The sequence below is a fragment of the Nematostella vectensis genome, chromosome 2, assembly GCF_932526225.1.
Source record: "Nematostella vectensis chromosome 2, jaNemVect1.1, whole genome shotgun sequence".
Classification (NCBI taxonomy): Eukaryota; Metazoa; Cnidaria; class Anthozoa; order Actiniaria; family Edwardsiidae; genus Nematostella; species Nematostella vectensis.
Genome location: NC_064035.1, coordinates 13838455 through 13861340, shown reverse-complemented (window position 1 = coordinate 13861340; position 22886 = coordinate 13838455). Strand labels below are relative to the sequence as shown.

The 22886-nt window shown below is 38.7% G+C and overlaps 1 protein-coding gene and 1 long non-coding RNA gene across 5 annotated transcripts; one reads left to right on the top strand and one right to left on the bottom strand.

Annotated features, from left to right (window-relative positions):
• The first annotated feature begins 1998 nt into the window (after window positions 1-1998).
• LOC5521685 (tax1-binding protein 1 homolog) lies at window positions 1999-19461 on the top strand. Of its 4 annotated transcripts, XM_001641521.3 has the most exons (6): window positions 1999-2298; window positions 3858-4168; window positions 4419-4875; window positions 5400-6529; window positions 17924-18218; window positions 19298-19461. In XM_001641521.3, exons 1-4 carry the CDS (start codon window positions 2109-2111, stop codon window positions 6176-6178), a joined length of 1737 nt encoding a protein of 578 aa, XP_001641571.2. In that variant the 5' UTR covers window positions 1999-2108; the 3' UTR covers window positions 6179-6529; window positions 17924-18218; window positions 19298-19461. The 4 variants fall into 4 exon arrangements, 1 of the variants encoding a protein (XP_001641571.2); XR_004291080.2 differs by lacking the exons at window positions 1999-2298; window positions 3858-4168; window positions 4419-4875; window positions 5400-6529 and adding exons at window positions 13506-13524; window positions 13900-13950; XR_004291081.2 differs by lacking the exons at window positions 1999-2298; window positions 3858-4168; window positions 4419-4875; window positions 5400-6529 and adding an exon at window positions 13396-13524.
• On the bottom strand, window positions 2084-3468 carry LOC125560952. The gene is made up of 2 exons (XR_007306965.1): window positions 3184-3468; window positions 2084-2484 (listed from the first exon to the last, which is right to left on the bottom strand). It is a non-coding gene; the product is annotated as an uncharacterized LOC125560952 (long non-coding RNA).
• Window positions 19462-22886: the final 3425 nt, after the last annotated feature.

Sequence of the window (22886 nt, the reverse complement as noted above, 5' to 3'; positions counted from 1 at the left end):
ATTGGTACTAGTAAATCTTTTAAAATGTTTTAGTCTGTCAATTAATTGCTTGAGCTTTTACGTAAATCATCCACACAAATAGACTTTTCTTTCTTGTTTATTTTGTTTTTTGAAAGTTGAGAATTAACTGTAAATTAACTAAACGTTTATTATACATTGGAATCTTAGCAGATGATTATCTTTATTGCGTTATGGAACTCACTAATAAGAAAAGAAAAATATTAATGAGAACACTCTATTTTTTGTGGAGAATAGAGGAAAAAGTTTAAGCAAACGGCGTAAAATATTCCCATAGAAAAACTGTAGTAGAATAATACTAAGGCGGGTCAAAATGACCGAAAATTAGCACCAAATCCAATGGATCACAGTTCTCGAGTTTTACGAGTTATCCGAATTCGAGTACGAGGGGGTCTATCGCTGTCCATTGTTTTTTAACAGCCCGTTCGTTTGATAATCGAACGGCAGACGGCAGAAGTATGCAAATGCCACCACAGGGCCTGCATTTTCCGCTAGAGGCCTCTGTGCGCCTCGATGGATTGTTTATGTCTCAAAGCTGAACTGCTTTCGTGTACCTGGACGACCTGGCTCTCAGTAGCTACAGGCCCTTTTTCGCTCCGTGTCCGATATATGGAGGTCCCACTGTATAACAGACACGTTTTTCGCTCCGAATGGTGTCCGATATATGGAGGTCCCACTGTATAACAGACACGTTTTTCGCTCCGAATGGTGTCCGATATATGGAGGTCCCACTGTATAACAGACAAGTTTTTCGCTTCGAATGGTTTCCGATATATGGAGGTCCCACTGTACAGTTGCAATAACTCTCCGGCTAGAACATGGATTCGCAAATGAAATCGCAGTTGAGGGGGTTAGGTACAAAATCTAAAAAACTGTAGTTGCGAACCTCCATTTTGCGTGTATGAGGACATCTCACTTGATGTTATATTAGATAAGCGGAACACCGAATCAGGCGCGTACCCAGGATTTGATTTTGATTGGGGGGGGGGGGGGAGGGGTATCACATGGAAAAATCACAGTATTTGAAGATTCCTTTATAAGAAATGACCCACTTTTTGACCGCCAAGGGGGGGTGGGGGGGTGGGGAGGTGCGCGCGCACCCTGCACACCACCCTGTGTATTTACGCGCCTGCGAATCGATTTCTTGGATATTTTATTTGCATAGGTATCGCTCATTGCCGATTATTGATATCTCATAATATCTATTTCTGATCTATTTTCTATCATTGGTGATAATATTCGCCAAAGATCCGATCAATCGCCGCCTTCAAGGGGAAACTAAATGGGTTTCAATTTGAACGAATTTTTGAAAACGATTACCCGCGAGAGGCCTTAGCTTCAGTCATAGTGCCGTAGGCAACCCTGTGATTTGAATGAGCATCTCACAAAACTATATCTTGGATACTGTAAGGATAATTTGTAAGGCCATGTATGGCCGTAAAAAATTATTTTTAAACAGGAAGCAAGGGGAGCATTTCAAAAAAGAAGGTGGGGGGGGGGAGGGGGAGCCGAAGGTTGGGGGAGGGGTGGGTAGTAGTTCCAGGGGGACAGGTGGTTGGTAATTTCATGGGGGAGGGGTGGGTGGTGGTTTCAAACCCTATTTATAAGAACGCTGGGATTTGAAACTGTTCAACAAATTTGTTGTCGGTTGCATATATACAGCTTGAAACCCGTTGGTTTAAAAAGACGTTAATATATAAAGAAACATCGGCTCAGAAAAGTGGGTGGGATTTGAAACTGTTCAATAAATTTGTTGTCGGTTGCATATATACCGCTGTCGCCCCCTCCCCCCTCCCCCCTCCCCCCCCCTTTCCCCCCCCCTCCCCCCACTGCCCCTTTCCTTCCGCCGCCCCTGAGTACAATTCGATCCCGTACGATCCGGGTCATGCAGGATCCGAATTTTTTTCATGCTGAAACAAGTTTAGCGAGTGTATATGTTACACTATTGCAGGGTTACATAAAGTACTTAGCCTTATCGCGGGCGCGTGCCATGGTCTGCGTGTCATGGTCTGCGTGTCATAACGGGCATAGGCATTAAACGAATTTGGTCTCTCTGGTTATTTTGGAAGGATGTTTAAGGATGTTGATTCATGACAAACAACCAGACTATGTCGGTGCCTAAGTCCCAACTAGGCAAGAAGCAAACCCGTTCTCAGAGCAAAGACTCAAAAAAGCCCAACGATTTAGGCAAGCTTTCTTCCGCTTCCGCAGTACTGCTAGATTTTGAGGATGGAGACGTCAAATCTGACTTTAAAGAAGCTTATAATGCTTTGAAGACAGGTAATATTGCTGTTTAGTTATGCTTCAAATATGTAATATATAATATACTCGTGTACCAAGACTAATAACAGACTAATTTAGACCTCTGCTACTCCAATGACTTCAGCTACTTTCGCTTTCACCTTGACTTCCGGCTTTCTTTCGCTCAAACCACAGGGACACCCAACTCTTGTTATGTGAAATCAGCTGAAATACAATAGTGTTTGTAAGATATTTTTTACGAAAAAGTTTACACATTTCCCCATACAAACTCTGGTTTCACACAACAGGAGTTGTGAGTCCCTGTGCTCACATGAGAGGCACAGGCTTCCCACCTGCGTCAATGAAGAATTTCTTAGGACATGAAATCACACAAATATGTAATTGGTATGACTAGAAAGACTACAGGCAAGCTGTAGAAAAACTAGATGGTCTGCATAGGCGCTGGCGTTTCAAGCGTTAGCCCTTCGTCGGAGCAAAAGAAAATAAAAATAATTATCTGTGGGCTATATCTTTATGCTCTGATTAAAAAAATAATCTTAGTTGGGATTTAAATGAGTCAGAGTGCGATGTTTTATTTTTCTTCCTGGGAAGCTTAATTTTAGTTTACAGTTTACAAGTTTACAGCAATGTAAATTTGACTTTTATTTTTGTGATGACATACTACTGTGAGCATCCTTGGAAACCCAGGGGTATTTTCCTCAACAATTCACTTATGAGAAAAATAACCCCTGGGGAACAGTAAAGAACAAACTTGGTAAACAAAATTGAGGCCAATGGTGAGATACTGTATGATTGGTCGACCTCAGGAGGTTAGAAATAAATCATGGCTTCCAGTGTAAAAAAACTTTGCATTCGACAAGCTAATTCCTGTTACTTCAGCGATCAATAACACTTTTGGAGTACCTTCATTGAAGAGATGTGTTTTCCAGTAAGTAAAGAAAGCTGTTCTCCAACCGACTGCAAAAAGAATTTGACCTGCAAAACATGGCAAAATTTGACTTGCAAACATGGCAAAATTTCTTAACTTCTTTGGAATTATTTTAAAGGAGAGAAAGCAGCCTAACCCATGTTGTCTTTGCTAAATGTCTCATAAAAGACTGAGCTGGCAAACAACAAAATATCAAGAGTGCCCAGCATTAAGATCTATGCATGTAAGATTATTTACAGTGTTTAATCCCCAAGGGCCACGCTTTGTGACCAAGTTTGTTCCTTACTGTTACCTAGAGGGTATTTTTTTCCGATGGGTGGAACATTAGGGGAAAATACCCCTTGGTTTCTGAGGATGTACTGTGATTGATAGAGTGGACAAACATCGTACATGTACTGTTATTATATAACTGTATACATCTATGGTTGATACACCCCATCTCCCCCCCCCCCCCCCAAAAAAAAAAAAAAAAGCTTGTGTCACACTAGAAGTACAAGGCTCCCAGCAAGTTAGGAGTTGCCTTGATGAATTTGGTTAAGTAATTGTGTATGTGCATGCATTGTGTGTGCTAGTGCTACATACGGTAGGATCACATGACAATAGATATTGATAACAATGATCTTTAATAATCTACTTTAATATTCTACAGCTTATTTGGATGTCAAAGCTAAGTACTTTGAGGTAAAAGGCGAAAACTCAAGACTAATAAGACAAGTACAGCATTCTAAGAATGGATCTAAAAAGAGGGTCCAAGCAGTACAAGAACACATCGATTCCTCTGCACAAGTAAAGCTCCTCAGAGAAGCACTTGAAACTGCAGAAAAAGAAAAGAAAGAACTTCAAGAGAAATTATCCAATAGCTTTACAGCCTACAAGGAGAAATACCAACAATACATTGACCTGCAGAATACTTGCAGAGAGCTAAAGACCAAATTAGAGGAACAACCAAAAAATGCCATGGTACATGAGATAGAGATACAAGACAATGCAAACAGCATCAAGAACAGCACAACCACACTAAAAAAACAACTGTTAAATTTCAAAGGTTTTGGATGTGACATTAAAGACACATTATGTTGATGCTGCTTTTGAGAAATTAGTGCTGTTTTCAATGCTATTCACATTGTCATACTTATTTTTTATAGCTCTTTAATATACTTCACAATGTTTATTTTGTTTTTAATCTACAACTCAGTTTCTCAATCAACAGGCTTCAGTTGCCAGTAGTGCAACATCACAAAAGAAGGAAGAAAAAAAGGCTCACTGCACACACGCAACAAAAGTAACTTGTGATAGCCTTGCGAACTTGAAGGTCCTTTTAGGCTGTTGTGGGCTAAAGACCTTGGAAGATGGTGAGGACAGAGTTCTGAGTATTACTGACAAGGACAAGTTCTTGAAGTGGCTAAATGATATTACTCATGGGAAAGACTTTGATGAACCTAGTCGAGCACCTTCTTGTGCAGCTCAAAAGACAGAATCTTCAGATATATTGGACACGCTCAAACGGACCAAGGAATATTATGATGAAATGATAACTTCATATGAGAGAAAAGTTACTCTACTAAAGCAGAAGATTGTAGACCAAGGATCTGAACTTAAAAAACTTTATTCCTTGTTGGATATCCTGCATGAGAAAACTCAAACTGGAACTAACGCTGGGCAAACGGGTAAGGTGGTATGACTAGAAAAACAGCAGACAAGTTGTAGAATAACTAGGGGTTCTGCGTTGGCGTCGTTGTATCAGGGATATCTTGTTGTTGGGTGGTCATACAGTGGGCTAGAGTGTCTTTTTGTGGGGTGGTCATAAGGTAGGCTTGATATAAACGCAAGGTTGAAGTGGTAGGTAGCCTAAAAACAGATTAGTTTCGCTGACGTTTCCAGCGCTAGCCCTTCACCGGAGCAAAGATGGCGAGAAGTGTTGCAATATGGGATGCTCGTCAACTATTTAAGTTATAACTTCCTGGTTCCACATCCCATCTCTCCGACGAAGGGATACCTACACAGAGGCGTAAAACGTACCATTCATTTAAACCTTGTGTTGATTTATTTTCCTAATGCCTAAGAGAAGTAGGGGCATGCCAAATTATTTATTGAGGATTGAGCCGGGGAAAAATGCTGGCTAGCAAAAGAAAGCAGCAGTATTCGACCTGTTTTTGTGTGTATTTGTTACGCCCAACTATTTTTTTTTCAGTGTCAACAAACCCGGCAGTGACTAAAAGAGAAAAAGAGAGAAGAAAGCTGTTAGAATTGGTGAGAAACATCACTAATATCATCAGTAACTCTGAGAAGCTCCAACGTGAACTTGCACAACAAAAGACCCAAATTCAGCGCCTAGTAGGAGTCATAAACAGAACCAAGCAAGTCAAAGTTAATGTGATGTCGAGGATAGCCCTAATGCGAGAGTTTTCCCGGACACGTAGCACGGCCCAAGCTGAAAAACAAAAAGAAGATCCTGAAAGTACTCATAAGGGCTTAACAGATGTTAGGGACCTTTCCTCTATTGAACCTTTGAGTGTCCCAGTTCAAGTATCAGACTTTGCAACGCCGCAGGCACGTTCGCTCCCAAACTCATATAACTATGATATGGTTCCCACTCCACAACTGAGAAAGTCATGGCCCAAATCTAGAAACTTTAATGTCAGAGGACCTCGTCATACAAATACAGCTGAGGTCAATGTGTCAAAAGGGCAAATAGTTCCCTCCGAGCTGCAAGAGAATGAAAATCAGCCACCATCTTGCGAAGACGACCTGTCTCAGCTTACAGTTGAACAATTTCATGATAACGATGACATTGTTGTGATAGATGATGAATATGATGACGATGACACCATTGGGGCTTGTGGAACCACCGCGCCTCCTGCTACGGATACGGCATGCCGGGAATGCCCAATGTGCTCATTGTCTTTTTCGCCAGGAACTGCACAAAATGAGTTTGAGAAGCATGTGGAAGGCCATTTTAAAGGTCAATGAAGTAAAAACAAGCCAATCATCATCATTTTTTTTGTAAAGCGCACTTGTGTACATAGAAGAAGCAATATGCACCGTGTTTATGTACATTGCTGCATCGAGCATGGCTCCTGTACTTGCGAACTTGAAACTGTGTTTTTGGACCTTTGGCTGTAATAATAAAAGCATTTGTGATTATTGATACTTTGACCTGGACTTTCATGCTCAACCTAAAACATTTCCCTACGACGCAAATGTCGCATAGACAGACTGCGCCATGTCCGGCAACATGCTGGACCTTTCCTAGAACCATGGGAGGAATTCCGAAAAACAGCAAGAGTTTAAAGATAACGACAGATAAAAGACATCCAACAAGTAAGTGATCTCTAATCGTATATCTGTTACTAACAACGCTCATCAACGTTATCGGTTTTCGTAACACGTTTTCGAACGAACAATGCGTCCCGTAGAACCTATCGCTGCAGTATTTTGATAGAACCATGCGTCCCGCAGAGCCTATCGCTGCAGTATTTTGATAGAACAATCGCTGTAGTGTTTTAATAAAGCAATTCGTCAGAAGATGATGACTTAATAGATACCTTCTTGGGGACGAAAAACACGCCCAGGCTTTCCGAAATCGCTAACAAAAATGCGAAGGCAAACTAACCGTCCCTGAGTGCTTTAGTGCGTTACAAAATTAAAACAAAATCCCCAGGGAATGACGGGAATTCTAGACTAGAATAATGACTAGACTTAGTGTATAATTTTATCAGATATATTGGCCTTTGCTAGGAAGCTAATTAGTGGACTCGTTCAATCATGCTCGCGATCATGGGGAGCTTTTTACTAATCAGACACAAGCGATAATCAAGCCATTAGAAAAACAAGATAAAGATAGGCGTTACATTAATATATGGCGACCTATTTCTCTTACAAACGTTGACACGAAACTTGGAACAAGGGCACTCGCAGAGAGGCTGCAGTCTGTGCTGCCAGACCTTATCCATACACCCAGCACGCGTATGTTACATGAGACTAGTTTTACAGCACTGTTCGCTCCATTGAAGATATTATAGAATACGCTGCTGTCAGTAATATTCCTTTTTTGCTTGTGGCTATTGATTCCCTAAATCGACTATAAAAGTTTTACGCCTTTTGGAGATTCTTTTTTTTAATGGATCGAGGTTAATAACACGAATACTTCGAGCTGCGTAATGAACAATGAATGGCAAAATTCTTATTTCGAGGTAGAAACTGGATTAAAACAGGGAGACCCACTCAGCCCGTACCTGTTCATATTAGGAGCCCTAGATATCCTAGCAAGTCATATACGAGAAAACAAAAGTATACGGGAATAATGTTGGGGAAAGTGGAAGCCAAACTATCAGTCTACTGTGGTGACCTTACTCTCTTCTTAGGCTAAGTTCAAACGTCGTATTATCCATGAGCCGTATTAAATGCAAATATTGATGAAACAATCGACTTGATTCATTTGCATGCATTTGCTTTGAATACGGCTCATGGATAATACGACGTTTGAATTAAGCCTCGCGACAAGAAACCATACGATGCTGCCAAGATTTACAAAACGTCTCAGGCTTGTGGATAAACCGCGATAAGACAGATGTGGCTGGGCGGTTCAAGAGTAGGACCCAAGGAATATATGGATATGAAAAAGGTGGATGAGCCAGTTAAAATATTAGGAATTTATTTTACCTAGTAAAAAGAAAAAGAAACTTAACTTTGGTATGCAAATGATGCAAAAGATGAGGAAGATCATTCATTTATGGAAATAGAGAGAAATTTGACGGTTTTCGGTAAAATTCGAATTTTGAAAAATTTTGTTACGCCAAAACTAGTTTATAGATCAACTCGATTTCGAAATGATTAAGGAAACAAATTGGGATAGGAATGGGATAGGCTAGGTGAAAAGATGAGCTTCATAAATGATTTTGACAAAGGGGCTCTGAAAGTGCCACACCCATACCCACGCCCATTTTTTGTATACAAAGGATAATGTTCCTAAAACGTTTTGCAGAAGAAAATGAGGCTTATTAGAAAATTATCTTGCGAAAGGCTCTAGTGCCAATTTGTGTGTGTGTTTTTTGTATTACATTGTAACTTTTCAAGTGAGCTTTAATCTGCTTGTATTCCAACCTTTTACAAAGAATGCTTGAAGGCATGGTAATTACTAAGACGGCAAAGGATACCGGAAACGTACGAAGAGATCGCGTCGGAAATCTTGTGGAGCAACCACAATATCCTTATTAATAGAAAATCTCGCTATAATAGTAATATCCATTCAATGGGGGCGGTAACACCGGGGTACATTTTTGATTCCCATGGAAAATTGGGTTCATGCGAAAGTATGTGCAAGCGTTTCCCGCTACTTAGTTTTTCAAATTTTTTTTTCTCTTCGGGATGTAAAATGCCATTCGGAAGGAATTATTGTAATATTGTAATATTTGTCTTCCAAATTCCATCTTCCTTTGACGTTGGAACGCGAGTATGGAAACCTGTCATCGAAGCTGATCTTCAGTTTAGCGCTTGCTAATGTAATCGAGATCCCTAAGGTGCAAGAAAAATTCCAGCAATTAGACCCCATATCTCGACTTTGAATGGAAAACTGTTTACGCCTTCCCATAAAAATTTTAAAAAAATAAGAAAAAAAATAAGAGCAAAGAAAGGAAAAAGACAGTTGCTGGTCAATGTGCGTAGTGTAGTTATATAATATTGTAAGTGTATTTTTCTATAATGTATATTTATGTATTTATCTGGAACATTATAATGAAAAAGTGTTAAAAAAAAAACAACGACATAAAAAAACAATGCGATAGTAAGAGGGGAGCATGTGCTAATAACGCTTAAGTCCCGTCAGTATGATTTCCCAACGTTCGATTAGTACGTCGTACCTAGAAATTTTCCTCAGGCATCCAGCTATCAATCTGATGTGATACGTTATCCCTTTTTCTAGGCTATAGTTCTGGAAATTAACTCCCAGACTTTTTTCGCGTCAAATTTGCCAGCACTCTATAATGAGTGGAACTTACTTATGGATGATTAAAGTAGAGTAGGATGGAAAACAGGGGGATAGTGTGGTTGGTGGGTAAATTGATCAAAATAATCGATATCTACATAAATGAAATAGTAATAATAATAAAGTATCTTTTGGGAAAAAATCTTTAGAGATTTCCTTTTTTAACCGTCTCTTCCTACCTGGTTTTATCTTGTTCGCATTTTGTGCAATCCTAGTGACTTTCAATCTATCTCATGTGAACTGCAATGGCTCTACAGTAAGTTATTCATCCTATCCTGCTATTTTTCGGCAAGTTTGTGTTCTGCATGTGCGGCTAAGATAACAAAAAGACCATGTGTTTTGTCACAAGAGCTAGTACAACAAGAGGAACTCCGTTTTTTTTTCTTTTTTTTTTAGCTTTGGTTACTATATTTCTCAACCGGCTTTGCGAGTATATTTGCCTCTTTATATATTTTCTATAAGAGCAAAATCAAATCGGAGTAGAATCAGGAGAGCACGGAGAGATAAAGGTGGGATCGGGACGTAGCGAAGACCATAACATTTGTGGATTCCTTTCCATTTACAGCCCTATTATGTTTATTGTATTAATCGGTCTTGAAAAAAATAACCATCAGTTATTGAGGATCTATTTTTCTGCTATAAGGATGTTTACATTCTAACTTATTTGACTGCAAGTCGAATAAACTAAAGTCCTTTTTCATTCCAAATACAGTGGAACCCTCAATATCACGATAATCTGTTTATAAGAATCTAGGGCCCAGTTCCACTATGTGTGATGCCATTGGAAATTGAAAAGAAATAATTGATTCTTGAAGAATAGTGGTGGCGAAGTGTTTCCTACGACTCGTAGTTAAATACTTTATCATACAAATGTCATTCACGATATCGGTAAAGGAAATCTTCTAGCGAATTTCGCTTCAAGATAGTTTTCAAAGAGCAATCCTCTTAACGCGACTCGCCATGCTTACTGGTCTTGCAAAAAAAGCCAGCTGCTTGAGACTGCGGTATAACATCGCCACCTACATATTTTGTTTTTCGTCCTCCGCAAGAACAACAAGTAAAATATTGATTCTTTTTTAAGGAAATCAATTTTCGTTTTTGCTTCTCTAGTTCACCTCCTGCGAGAAAATATTAATTTTGAAACAAAGAATATAAACTACCTACCAAAAGAAAGTACAATTGATCCTATATTGAGAAGAAAAATTGCGCGTGATTAGTATATGAGACGAGAAAGCGCGCTCGTGTGTTTCTCCCCAATTAAGATTTGCACTTCTCCACAAAGGGAATTACTAAGGCTTTTCAAACATTATCACTTTTCATAATCTTGAGACTTACCATTCAAACGAAACCTACGCAATATTATTTATAAAAGGCATAGCTCGTAAGGTAGTGAATTTTAACATAAAACTATATTAAAATAACTGTTTGGAGCCAGCAAAAAATGTGTCTTTGTTTGAGGAGCTTGATAAACCTTTCTATTTCTCTACAATTCTACTTGTTGCCTATGTTTGGACAACTATTTTTTCTACTTAGTTCGCTTGCTTTAAAATCCTGTCATCACTCGCAATCTCGTATAAAACTCCTTCTGTTGCTTCCTGGCTTAAAGGAGATTTACGCGTTGTATCCCTGCAGTCGAAAGGGGCAAAAAGCCTGGTAACATTTGAAATCTTAGCTCATTTGTCACCGAGGTGGCCCTCACGAATTCTCGTCACGTGATTGGCCTCTCAGGAGAGTTCGGACGCCGAAAATGCCAGCTTTTGGAGGCCATTAGTAGAAAGTTAACTGAGTTACCGGCTTTAGGAGATCTAGCCGTGACACTAGCAAGGACTTGTTTGACAGATGTTGGAATTAGATAGCGATTGTTTTGGCTGAGACCCCAACTGAAATGGCACTAACGAAGACAAGCTTACAAGTGACCCTTAAAATGTTTTTTTTTTCTTTTGTGCGAGGGTTAATGTGGTTTACTGCCTTCGGTTATATAATGTACATGATAAGACTACGTTGAATCTTGAACATGAGCTATTTTTTTCCATGCGACAAGCTGTGTGAATGCGAGTATATTAAAAAAAAAAAAACCGAAAATACCCCCATACTTGTACATTCCCCATTCCCCATACTTGTGCTTTTATTCTATTAGGATCGATTGCCACGTTATGATCGAGTACTGCGGACCTTTAATTGAGAAAATAGGTGATACTTTAACGTGTGATTAAGAAAGGAACGCCCTGAAAATTGAGTGTATTCGAAATCAGATTTTAGACCTATTTTCCTTCACGTTACTTAATTCGTTGCCAAATGATAACCAAGATTAACAGCATAAAACAACAAAATCTTTACAATGGACAGCTGGTGTATATGATATAGCATAAAAAGATAGTGATCATAATGATACTCTTCTCCCACGGCAATACTCATAGAATAGCGATTCTCCAAGTTCTGTATTACTATATTCAATTGCCAATAGTCTCGTAACAAGAGGGTTTGGAAGGTGTTGGCTTGAGAATCTGTAAATTGATCGTGAATGCATTTTCCGTACCCTGCCATTCGAGGCAGATTTAATATATATATATATATATTATCTGTTGTGGACTTACGTAAATACATGCACTTTTCTCGTGCGATATTTTCTTGGGAAAACAAGGGCTACGAAGTTTTGATATACAAGCGTCAAACGAGATATCGCTTCTCTGTGGAGAGCTCAGCTGATTTTTGGCGACAGGTGACGGCCAACGGAAACAAAACGCTTTACTTTAAATTATAATTCTTACGAGAAATGTGTGTTAAACATACCAGGTGAATCTAGTTCTAATTCTTTAAAAAAAACTTCTAAAAATAGCATGATTTTTTATTGCTCTGTCTGAATCGCAAAATAAACTTGCGGTTTTACCACCCCCTCTTACATCTTCATGGTTAATTATATTCCCATGGTGTTTTGGTTAATATATTTTCGTATGGTGACCCAATATACCTTAATTCTCGCGCACTAGGTAAGTAAGTGCATTGATATGAAAACATGGCGCCATGCGGAATAACCAAACCTTCAATAGTTCTTTTTACAACATTATATGAATTATACCTTTCAAAAAGCTTTGTTTGGCTTCTGTCAATATGATGACAACGTGGAGTTAGATTAAGTTAGCGGTATTTGGAACTACGATTCTAAGCTAGGGGATTGCTAGTAACTAAGATTATAAAGGGAAACTAACTGGAGGGGATAACAAACGAGAAAAATAACCGATACGTTGTCACACAATTTATCGATAAATGATGAACCATTGTAAGAAAAAATTTTGTCTGTTGACAAAATAGTCTTGTATACTGCCTTTATAATATTTGTCCGCTTATGAGGCACCAAGACGCCTTGAGGAAATTCGTTATTCATAGGGTAATGCTGACAACTTGTCTCGCAGAAGACTTATTAAATACTTTATTATTCAACGTTGAGAAGCTTGAAGGCGAAAGTATAAAGTAGTACCAAGCCAAAGCTTCCTTAGTCTCTGACATTACGAGATGTGTCATTGCCGCAAAGTGCATCATGATATATTTTAACTAAAATCTCTCAGGACTCAAGGAGGAGGAATTCGGGAGAAAAAAAAACTCGCGTATTTGTACCTTGAAGGAGAGGAAATATCAGTTAGCTTAGTATAATTGTGAAGTAGTGCTATTCAAGTGGATTAGGACGTGGATACTAGTTACAACCTTATGTATCTTTTTTGGCAACCTTACTCCCACAAGAGTCTGCATTATTATGGTCCATTCCCATGCATTCCTGTGATACATGGCCGTACGATTCCCGAATGGTAGTTTTTTTTTTTCTGTGATTCCAAGTAGCGCGGGCGATTACGGCCTTGTGCGATAGCTCACTATACATGATTAAATGATTGTTTTTCACTTTCAAGATGAAATATCCGAATGTGACATCTTTGTTTCTGGATTACTTGCGCAATTAGATCTTAACAGATAATTCCAGTGCATTTACCAGCTCTAGCTTGATCAATTATTCAGTTCCTAATAAAGTTTACCCCACACGCGAATCTTCGCATTCTTCCCGAATATCCCCAAATGTGTTAATAACACTACGAGCTAAAAGGTTCACCGAAAATGAGGTTCGAATTAAGTGCGTTGCGCCAGGCTGAGATGCGGGTCTGCCGATAGGTGGCGGGCTCTTTTCGACTTTTACGCGGCCCATAAAAGGCTTCTCTTAGACTTTATATATTGCGTCCCGATGCTAAAGTGTTAAAGTCTCGTGGCTCCAAAGCTTATCGCATCGAGTGCACCTCTCCTACCACTACTCTCGCAGCCAAGAATTCTACAGATAAGATAACCCTAAAAGGTAAACCGTTTTCATTGCCACGGAATTAACTAATTTTAGATTTTGAGAAGCTCTGATCTTTTTTTCTTTGTGATTTTTGCGTCGCCTTGTTTATCGTCAGGAACTCCAGAGGGGTAAATTTGTGTTTATCATTTTTATTCCACGTGCATCACAGTTTTATCTCAAATATCCAGTCAAATATACAATAAAGATATGTCATGCTCAAAGTCTCGGACCAACTGCGTCACACAAGGCCGGAGGGTGGATTTCACTTTGAAGTCTTCAAGTCTAGGAAGTTTAGTCGTCTTAATACTTAAAGTAGTTAGCTCTAAGCAAACAGAGCGAATATTACTTCCGTGAACTATTTTTCTATATAAACTAGTTTTTTTGCTGAAGGCATTCACACTCGTCGGTAATTCAAAGCTAGCAAGCAGTCAACAAGCGAAGGTAAGGTCTTTCTCTCAGTTACTCTCAGTTCTTCTCAGTGTGGTACTACCTGTGATACTTAAAAAAAAAAGAATAAAAGGTTATGGTGCGTTTACATCTTACTGATATTTATGCCTGGTCTAACAACAAATCATTTCGGCAACTTTCTTTTGTATTTGAACAGAAAATCGGTAATACCTTTTCCGCATTCTAAAATGCTTTGCACCTTACAATCCAAAAGTCTTTTTTCTTCTTTGTTTTTCAAGGTAAGCTTTTGTTTTGAGAGAATATTTGCGCAGACAACTGCTAGTTGGAGAATTAATAAATATTTGTACTTCTTAATTAGCCTCTATTGACACAGACCTTCAATCCTGTTTTAGAATCCCTATGTGATTATGCACTTCTGGTGAAACGCTATCCTGAAAAAATAATAGATCAGTGGTAAAACAAATAGAATTATGTCTGTTTGTATAACTGACATTAGTGGTCCCATTAAGTACTCTAAGGCCTTATTGTGTGTGTGAAGGCATTGTCACATCCACCACCAGCTCCAAGTACTAAGGTAATCGCTACCCCCTTTCTCTAAGTCATCCTTTTCTCTCGTGTTTTTTTAACTATTTTTTTTTCATTTTGTCCGTCTGTATTAAGCACGAGTTAAGGCGATTTTTTGTTCAATTATATATTCCATAGGAAACGTAAAGGGCCTGCCACTTAGGCTAGGCAGTGTTCATTTCGTTATATGCATATTTGATGGACATTCAACAAACATCAGGCTTCATTCAAGCAAAAACTGTAGTGTGGCGACTAGAAATTTTTCTTTGCGAAGATTTATAGTGGTCTCCTAAAAAGCCCCTTTCTTAACTGCTTTGACATTTTTATTATCATTTTTTGTCGAAGAAAATTCGTTCTTTTAATTTGCTTGTTATCCCTGTGCTTGGTTGTGCCTGCCGTTCATCACACTTTTTTAACCACAGAAATGCGGCGCGACCTTGTTTGCACCCCTTTTCTTAAAAAAAAAAAACACAACTAAAATGTTTTTCTTAATGTTTTTCAAGGGCTTAGCGTGTCAGAAATATTTCAATTTCTGCGGTTAACATTTTTGCGAATTGCCCTAAGAATTATAAATGTTATCAGCCGCCTCCAAAGCAAAACATTTTTGCCCATGTTTACTTTGTAATTTCTCCCTGAAATAAGCCTCATGTAATATGCAGCATGCCTGCTGGACACATCGGTACACCTAGATCGACAAAGAGGAAAATGAACATTAGAAAAACTTTTAACTAATTACTTTTAATTTCCCATTTCCCTAGTTAGTTTTCTGGTGTCAAGTAGCAAAGGGAAAGTGCCTCGAAGGCTTGTTCCTTGCCAGCCTTTGATTACTTGCGCCTACTTCAAACAAACAAGTTGAGTTTTTCATGTTTTCCTATTTACTTTTCTCTCCTTTTGCAATAACCTATTTTGACCAGGATTTTAAAAAAATATATTTATTGAATCTGACAGCTTGTCAATTTTTTTTCTGTCTGAATAAGTCTAAAACAAAAAAAATGTTCATCTTCGCTTTTACATGCAATCTGTTTTGTGAGTGTGATTTGGTCGTTAATGACATGCCGTTATTGATTATATAATATATCAATCGCCATTCCTATCTTTTCTTCGTAAATAGTCTTCTAAAATATGATGTCAACTTTTTTGTGGCTGTGTTTCTACCTATTTGTAGCTGCTTTTTTTTTTTCTAACGTTTTCTTTACAACGTTTTCGTTACAAAAGGACACTCGGTTTTATATCTTGCTTGTTTTCCTATGTCTTATCCCTATTGTCATTGCTCAAGTTGATGTAAGATTGATCTGATCTATCTCTAGTTTGGGGCCTTAAACCGTGGAGTTTTGTGTCTTTGTTAACGATGCATTCTAAGTGGACTCCTCAAGGGGACTAGTTCATCTTCAAAAAGTATCTCTCTCGTATTAGTGCACATCTTGTATTGACCTGATAAGCACTCACACATAGCTAAAGCTCTTATATACGCAGTCCACTGGGCGCCTTACGAGAATTTCATATTGGCTTTGACTTCTCTCTAACTCCACTTAACCGTCACGTTTATTATCAGATAGCGATGTACTCTAACGATTAGGAAGTGTAGAACCTTCGCATCAATTAAACCTCATCTACGGCTGAGACACTCGGACTATCTCAATCATAAGCCAAATAAATCAAAGCTTTTCCGATTCTGTAATACGCTGTGTTCTGCTGACAAATGTCAATTCCTTGACGCCGCAGGGAATCTATTAGTTTAAAAAAGCAAATAGAAGGCCTTAAATGGAGCGATGAAATAGAATTACTGTCTTTGAGCGGGATAAAAGTGCGTCGTTCTTTTGCTTGATCTTGGCCGACGGATTGTTCACGTTCATTTCTAGATCACGCCCATCTTTAAAAGAAATGCAACACTTTTCTAACAAGCTGATTGAATTGTTTTGTTGTTTTCAGAATTTTTTTTTCGAAAATTACTGGCTCGTTTTATTTTTAATGCTGCTTTTCTTAGACTAGAGAAATATGTCGCTCAATTCTCGACCAAGGGCGTAGCCAGGATTTTTCCTTTTTTTTTGGGGGGGGGGGCAAAGGGATTTCTCAAGAACATTCATTTTAAACTGAGACGTAACGACTATGACGTAATAGCGTTATTGGGCCAGAAAGGGGAGGACCCGGGCCCTCTTACCCCCCCCCCCCCCCCCCGGGCTACCTCCCTGTTGACGGAGCATTATAATTTTCAGTAGGTTGATTTATAGATCTGGAGTTTAAACCCATTGACCACTCCACCGCCAACCGGTACTTACAAGCCGAAAAAAACGTACATTCAAAATAAACAGAATCAAGATACGAAGGGAGCAGTCTAAATGATAAATGGTCTTGCATCCAAGCAATGTGATATGAACCAGAAACAAATAACAGCTCCATAGACAAATTTGAAATCGAACAAGAAGGGAAAGCAGTAGAATTGCCCTTCCCGACAAAACGAGAAAAAGGGGAGATCTATTTTGTATTTACACACAATGCACAAAATACAGACAAACCTCCAATACAGAAATACTCTGATTTGTAAGCAACATAATTTTTTGGCAATTATCACGTCGTTCTTAGCTCGAATTTGATCGTGAGATGTTTCCTTTCGCTTTGATTCTTACACAGATGGTAAGATATATTTACTGAAATACTTATCTGTGAATATGTTATACAGGCAAACTCCTAAATAATGTTTCGAAGAAATTGATCTAGAAATCACTTGTAGGTAATGTAGTTTTCGATAACCTCGGGCGTAAGCAAACTTTTGATGGTCATTTCACAAATCGACTCATTATTCCGAGCGGTGAATACTGTCCATATTTTCGGGATAGTGTGCGTTCTTATGACGAGGTTCCCGCCAAATATATATATTTTAAATACTTTTATTCTGATCCTTTAAGTTCTTTAAGGGGGCCTGTCGTATTTTAGGAGTCAAAATCGAGTCTCGTATTAGGGGGTATATTAGAAATAAAAGCTTTTATCATAGGAAATGGCATATAAATCAAAGAGTCGCAAATCACATCAACTTATAATTTATGACAACAGTTCCTTGAAGAACCAGGGTGTGGCCAGGGGGGTGGCCCAGCCCCCCCCCCCCCCCCTTCTTAGCAGCCAAAAATACAGTAATTGTATGATACATTGTCTAAAATACAGGAGAAAATGCCTTGGAAGGGCCTCCTCTTAAAAAATCCTGGCTACGCCGCTGAGAACTCAGGGTTTTATCAGAAGTGTAAAGTAGAACAACATACCCCTTGAGAACTCGCGGTGTGACCGCTTCGCTCACGGTTCCCCATATCCAGCTTCTGATATATAAACAAAAACAATAACAAGGGTGTGGCTGACTATGGTTCTTTAAGCCCCAAGCACCAGCCTATGTCAAACACTAGTAAAGCAATGATGATCCCAAAAAGCTGTTGACGCCAATTTCCCTTTACATCAGGTTGATAACTCTATCTTCTCAAAATGAACCGGTTGGCGCTAGTCCTCCTCTGCATGTTCCTGACCGCTGTTCTGATGCCAAACAGAGTGCAAGGTTTCTTCAAGGCCGGTCGAGAACTCAAGGAGAAGTCCGCTGACAGCAACGAGCGCAGACAGTTCAATGAGGGTTCGGTAGCGGAAGAAGAGGCCCGCAAAGAATTCTTGCGTGCACTACTCCGAAGCGCCGAGAGAAGGAGTAAAACCGACGATTATCAGTGAATATATAGATTACCAAGTGTAGATACAACAACTCAAAGGTAAGCACTACAACGAGACAAATAATTACATATATAGCTTTTTTAGACAGTCACATAGACATTCAGACATGAATAGATTTTGCTTAAATTTTTGTTATGTGGGTTTCTTTGAATATTTTCTGGTGGCTGAAATGGGAAACTTATGACGGAGAGCTTGAATTACATTGATTCTTAAATCTTGTGCTACATCTGGTAATAGATTGGAATTTGTCCTCTCTTCCGATTCGGAGGGCGTTGTTGCTCGCTAAGAGTCTTATTAAAGTCCATATAACCTTTCAGAGTTGATAGAGTTGATCATTTAAATGGTATGTGGTTCGTATGGACCCTATAAAACACGCGTTCGCTCGAATAACTCAAATATGTAATATTGAGATATTTTGGTCAACCTTCGGAAAAATGGCCGTGAACTGAATAGCCCGGGTCCAGTAAATTGTGACGTAGATCGAGATGTCAACCAAATTACATGAGAAAACATAATGTGCGCGCTGAACTGGTTCCCGTCTTCATGTCTTCTTAGTTATTGCTGAAGAACGTTGTGTGGTTACAACTTTTACCGTCATCTTTATATCTAATGATTATTTAGGAAACAAATCTGCAAAATTTAGCAGATAGTTTATAGTCTTTGAATTGTTCTCACGAGCGCGCGCAGTTTGAAACCTACAACAAAACGATATTTTCTTTTTTTCGCATACAATTCTCGACTTTAAATTATTCTTCGCTTCATTGTGGGTAGCATTGCAATAGAAAACACTTCGCCAATAATTTGTGGTATTGCCCTTTCTGAATTTTAACGGATTTAAGGAAAATAAGTTGTTTCAGATTTTCCCGCCAAAACTTGGAATTATTCACTCGATTCAATTTCCTTTCGCGCGGCCAGGAAAATTTTCAAAGATCTGTAGAAAAATCAAATTCAATTCCCTTTTCAGAATTTGAAAGTTTATCTATGCTTTGTTTTGGCTAGATTGATATTAATGAAAGGTTTTAAGAACTTTAAGGATGTTTTATGTTTAATTCTGAAGCTACCGAGAGTACGCACATACTAATCATCAATTCTACTCGATCTTTTTCTTTACTTACAGGATCTTCTGATGTCTCAGCCAACAGTTCACATCTCTCGTGTGGACCAGGACAGCATTGTATAATAAAACAACCGACACATTTATCACGAAAATAACATTTGACTGCCCCGTCTTGCCTTTATTATTTGTAAGAGAAATACAAAATAAAGCACGATACAAATGCATCTCTCTGTGATCTTATAGCTAATAATGTATTACTTATAGCACGTTTTTTTACTCGTGATTCCGGAATGAGAATGATTAAAATAGAAAAAGTGAGCGTTCGTTTATGCCCCGTTCCCATTCCGGAATGGAATGAAGGCCACCCACCCATTCTGCTACCTGTAGCAGAGTGACGGGAATGCCATTCTGAACATTCTCTACCAAACATTCCCATTCCAGAATGATAGGAAAAAAACGCGCCCTAACAGTGACAGACCCAGGAATTGTAACGGAATTTTTAACGGAACAGTGAATCCGCCGAATAAACTCTATGTAAAATACTGTTCGCTTCAAATAACATAATGTCCTTCGTATATAGAATTTTTTCGCTGTTTTCCGCGGCGTCCTATAGGCTTATTGCATAACCCTAAGGAAAAGTTCATTTAGTTCATTTATTATCCCGGGGAGGGGAAGTGATGATTTGATATGAACGTAAGGGCTTAAAATAATACCCCACCCCCTTTCGGGAGGAACAAAATATTCCATCCCCCCCCCCCTCCCCCGCGCGCGCTTTCCCCATAGTTACGGTGCTCCCTCCCCCCCCCCCCCCCCCCACATTCGTAAAGGCGATCGAGTGTTTGATAAACCGATCCTAAAAACGTAGAAAAAGGCTGGTCGACCTTCCCCTTTGCAAGAAAAGCGTGGCATTAGAAAAGGAGAAGGGGACAGCGTATCAGATTTGAGCGAGGATTGTTGAGCATTAAAAGCATTAAAAGTTTTTTAAATATTTTGCATCTGCAACATAATCGCTTTAAAAAAACATATATAGAGGAAACCATGAAAAAAAACACGTAGCTTAATACGTATCCCCCCACCCCCTCTACACTTGTTATTCATCCCGTGGTCGCTCCTTTGCCTGGTATCGCTTCGTCATTTGGGTCTGCTTTCCATTTCTGATGACCTCAAATGGAACACTCAATTCTGAAGGGCCAATAACCCCCCCCTCCCCCTCCGGGAAAATTTCTATAACTTCTGAACCATATAGCAACTAAGAGGCTATAAAATCAACTGCGGATGTTTTGATGTCATTGACATGTTGAGGAGACGCTCCTTGTTACCATGGCAACCGTTTTTTCACACATGAGTTTCCCAAAAACTAAAAAGTAGTGAATTTTTCATATTTTGGCCCTGTTTCTCAGTTTTAAATGCCTGTTTTGACTTTATAAGGTTACAAGTTTCACAACATATTTGCGAATATTTTTGGGGGAGGGGTGGGTAAATTTTGCTGTCAAAGCTGTTGTTAAAAATGTCACTAGATTTACTAGATGACACTTTAATAGCTAATATTATGCATTTATCATTACTATGGGCAGTAACACATGCATGCACATACTTTTTTGCCGTAATAATTACAGATTTTTTTTTTTTTTTTGAAAAAAATTAGGGTCCCAAGTTGGCGGGAATTCTTACAAAAAATAATTATTATAAACGTTTTTTGGCCTTTTTGCATTGTTAAGCGGTAAAAATGTTGATTCTGACATATCTGAATGATGCAACATGATTTCAACCTAATATCTGATAATTTAGGCAATATTTGAAAGAATTGCTACAATTCGTAATTATGGCGTCATTGTGACGTCATTGTTGATTCCACCCCACCCAAATAGGGCGTGACGATTCTTTGCATGCTGGTAATCACTGTCTGTAAGTTTGACGGTCATTGCCTTGGCGGTTCATGAAATACGACTGATGCCAATGTGTGTATGCTAGTGTGCTTTTAAAGTCCACATTGTATAACATACTCGGATAGTTTGGCTATCCGACGGAGTTTCAGACTAGCAAAGGTCGCATGCGTGATCTGCACAATTGGCATCACGCTAGCCCGGTCGCAGCTCTAGATCCCGCATGGATCTAAGCTGTGGTTTAAAGCACTTCGTTCGAGTCGAAGTCGCCCTGCAGTTTATTGCCGGTGAACTGAGACAAACTGGCTATGCCACGCTGACGAGTCCTAATAAGGACGAAAAAGCTGTCCATGGTCGCCAAACTTCCCGTCTTGGCCCGAGTGATGCCAATGTGTGTATGCTAGTGTGCTTTTAAAGTCCACATTTATAAAAATGACGTTACCCCGTACCTTTCAGTGTTAGTATGGACGGCTGGATCCAGGCGAACACGCTGCGCGAAAACGATAGTGTGGACGCGAGGGGGGGTGAGGGGGGTTGAAAAAAAATATCCTGCAAGCTACAATTAAAAAAAAATTGCATGCAAAGCAAATGAGCAGAAAAAAATCCATGCACAAGTTTAAAAAAAAGTTGCAAAGCCATTTTGTGAAAAGAAGAACTCTATGAAATAAAATCAAAATTCTGTGATAACTTTGATGTTTTTTACTCTATAAAACGTTTTCCTATATATTTTTGATACGTGTATTTTGTATTTCTCCTCGCCATATTCTTGAAAGTTTCTATTGGTTGAGACTCGCCCTTTCCACTATCACACCCTATGTTGAAACTTATAAGTTGTGTGGTCTCCTCCTATCAGATAAAACTAGTTCCCAATTGTTTTATTTTAGAAATTACATTCTGAAATAAAACAAAAGTGCTCATGCTGAAGATTTTTCAATGATGATTGCTATAATGCCCTTTGCAATCATTTTAGAAAAAATACCAAAATGTTTACGTGTACAACAGAAGTCAAAAACTTTTATTTTATTTTGAAATACCTTTTATTTATTTGTTGTTTTATTAAGACTTAAGGTACTAGCACCGGCTATTTTGGGCTTGTTATAAAATTGAGCTGCCATGGAATTGATCAAAACTGCCTACAGATATAGTAAGAATAGTTACTAAAGATCAGTTTGGAAATGGGTGGTTTTGGAAATGGGTGGTTGATGAGATTGACAGCTGAAAGTGTTAATTAAGTTAAATAGCGAGTGTCTTTTTTTCACTATATTTGCGTTTTTACCTACGCTTTTGATAATAAAAATTATTTTTTTAGCAATATTCGATCACAATGATAAAACAAAGTATCTAGCGGGAGTTTTTTTAAACAATGTTTTTGCGGGGAAAATAGAGCTATTTAAAAAAAATCCAAATATCAGAAAACATCATGCATTTGTATAATGGAATTTTGGAATTTTTCTTCTTGGAGCTAAATGTGTTTGACCTTTCCTGTATAGAAAATAAAATTATAAATCTGCCAAAAAAATATAATCGCTCAACGAAACAGGGTTTCAAAACTCTTGACTTGTTTACCTCAATGCCCCTAGCAGTAACTGCAAATTTTGGCTCAAATACTTTATTTGTCCTGTAGATATACACCAATATAGTTCGAATCCCCATTATTCAATTATTTTGCCGAATAAACATGCATTTTGCACAAAATTCCACTAAAATTCCAGCAAAACCACAAGCTAGCATTACCTCCAGTGTAATTTCTTTGAAATACCGCTGAC

Excerpts from the sequence above, each read along its gene's own strand:
- LOC5521685 (XM_001641521.3), top strand. The coding sequence starts at position 2,109 with ATGACAAACAACCAGACTATGTCGGTGCCTAAGTCCCAACTAGGCAAG. Across the intron at positions 4,169-4,418 it reads AACAACCAAAAAATGCCATG|GCTTCAGTTGCCAGTAGTGC; the intron begins GTACATGAGATA and ends CTCAATCAACAG. Across the intron at positions 4,876-5,399 it reads AACTAACGCTGGGCAAACGG|TGTCAACAAACCCGGCAGTG; the intron begins GTAAGGTGGTAT and ends TTTTTTTTTCAG.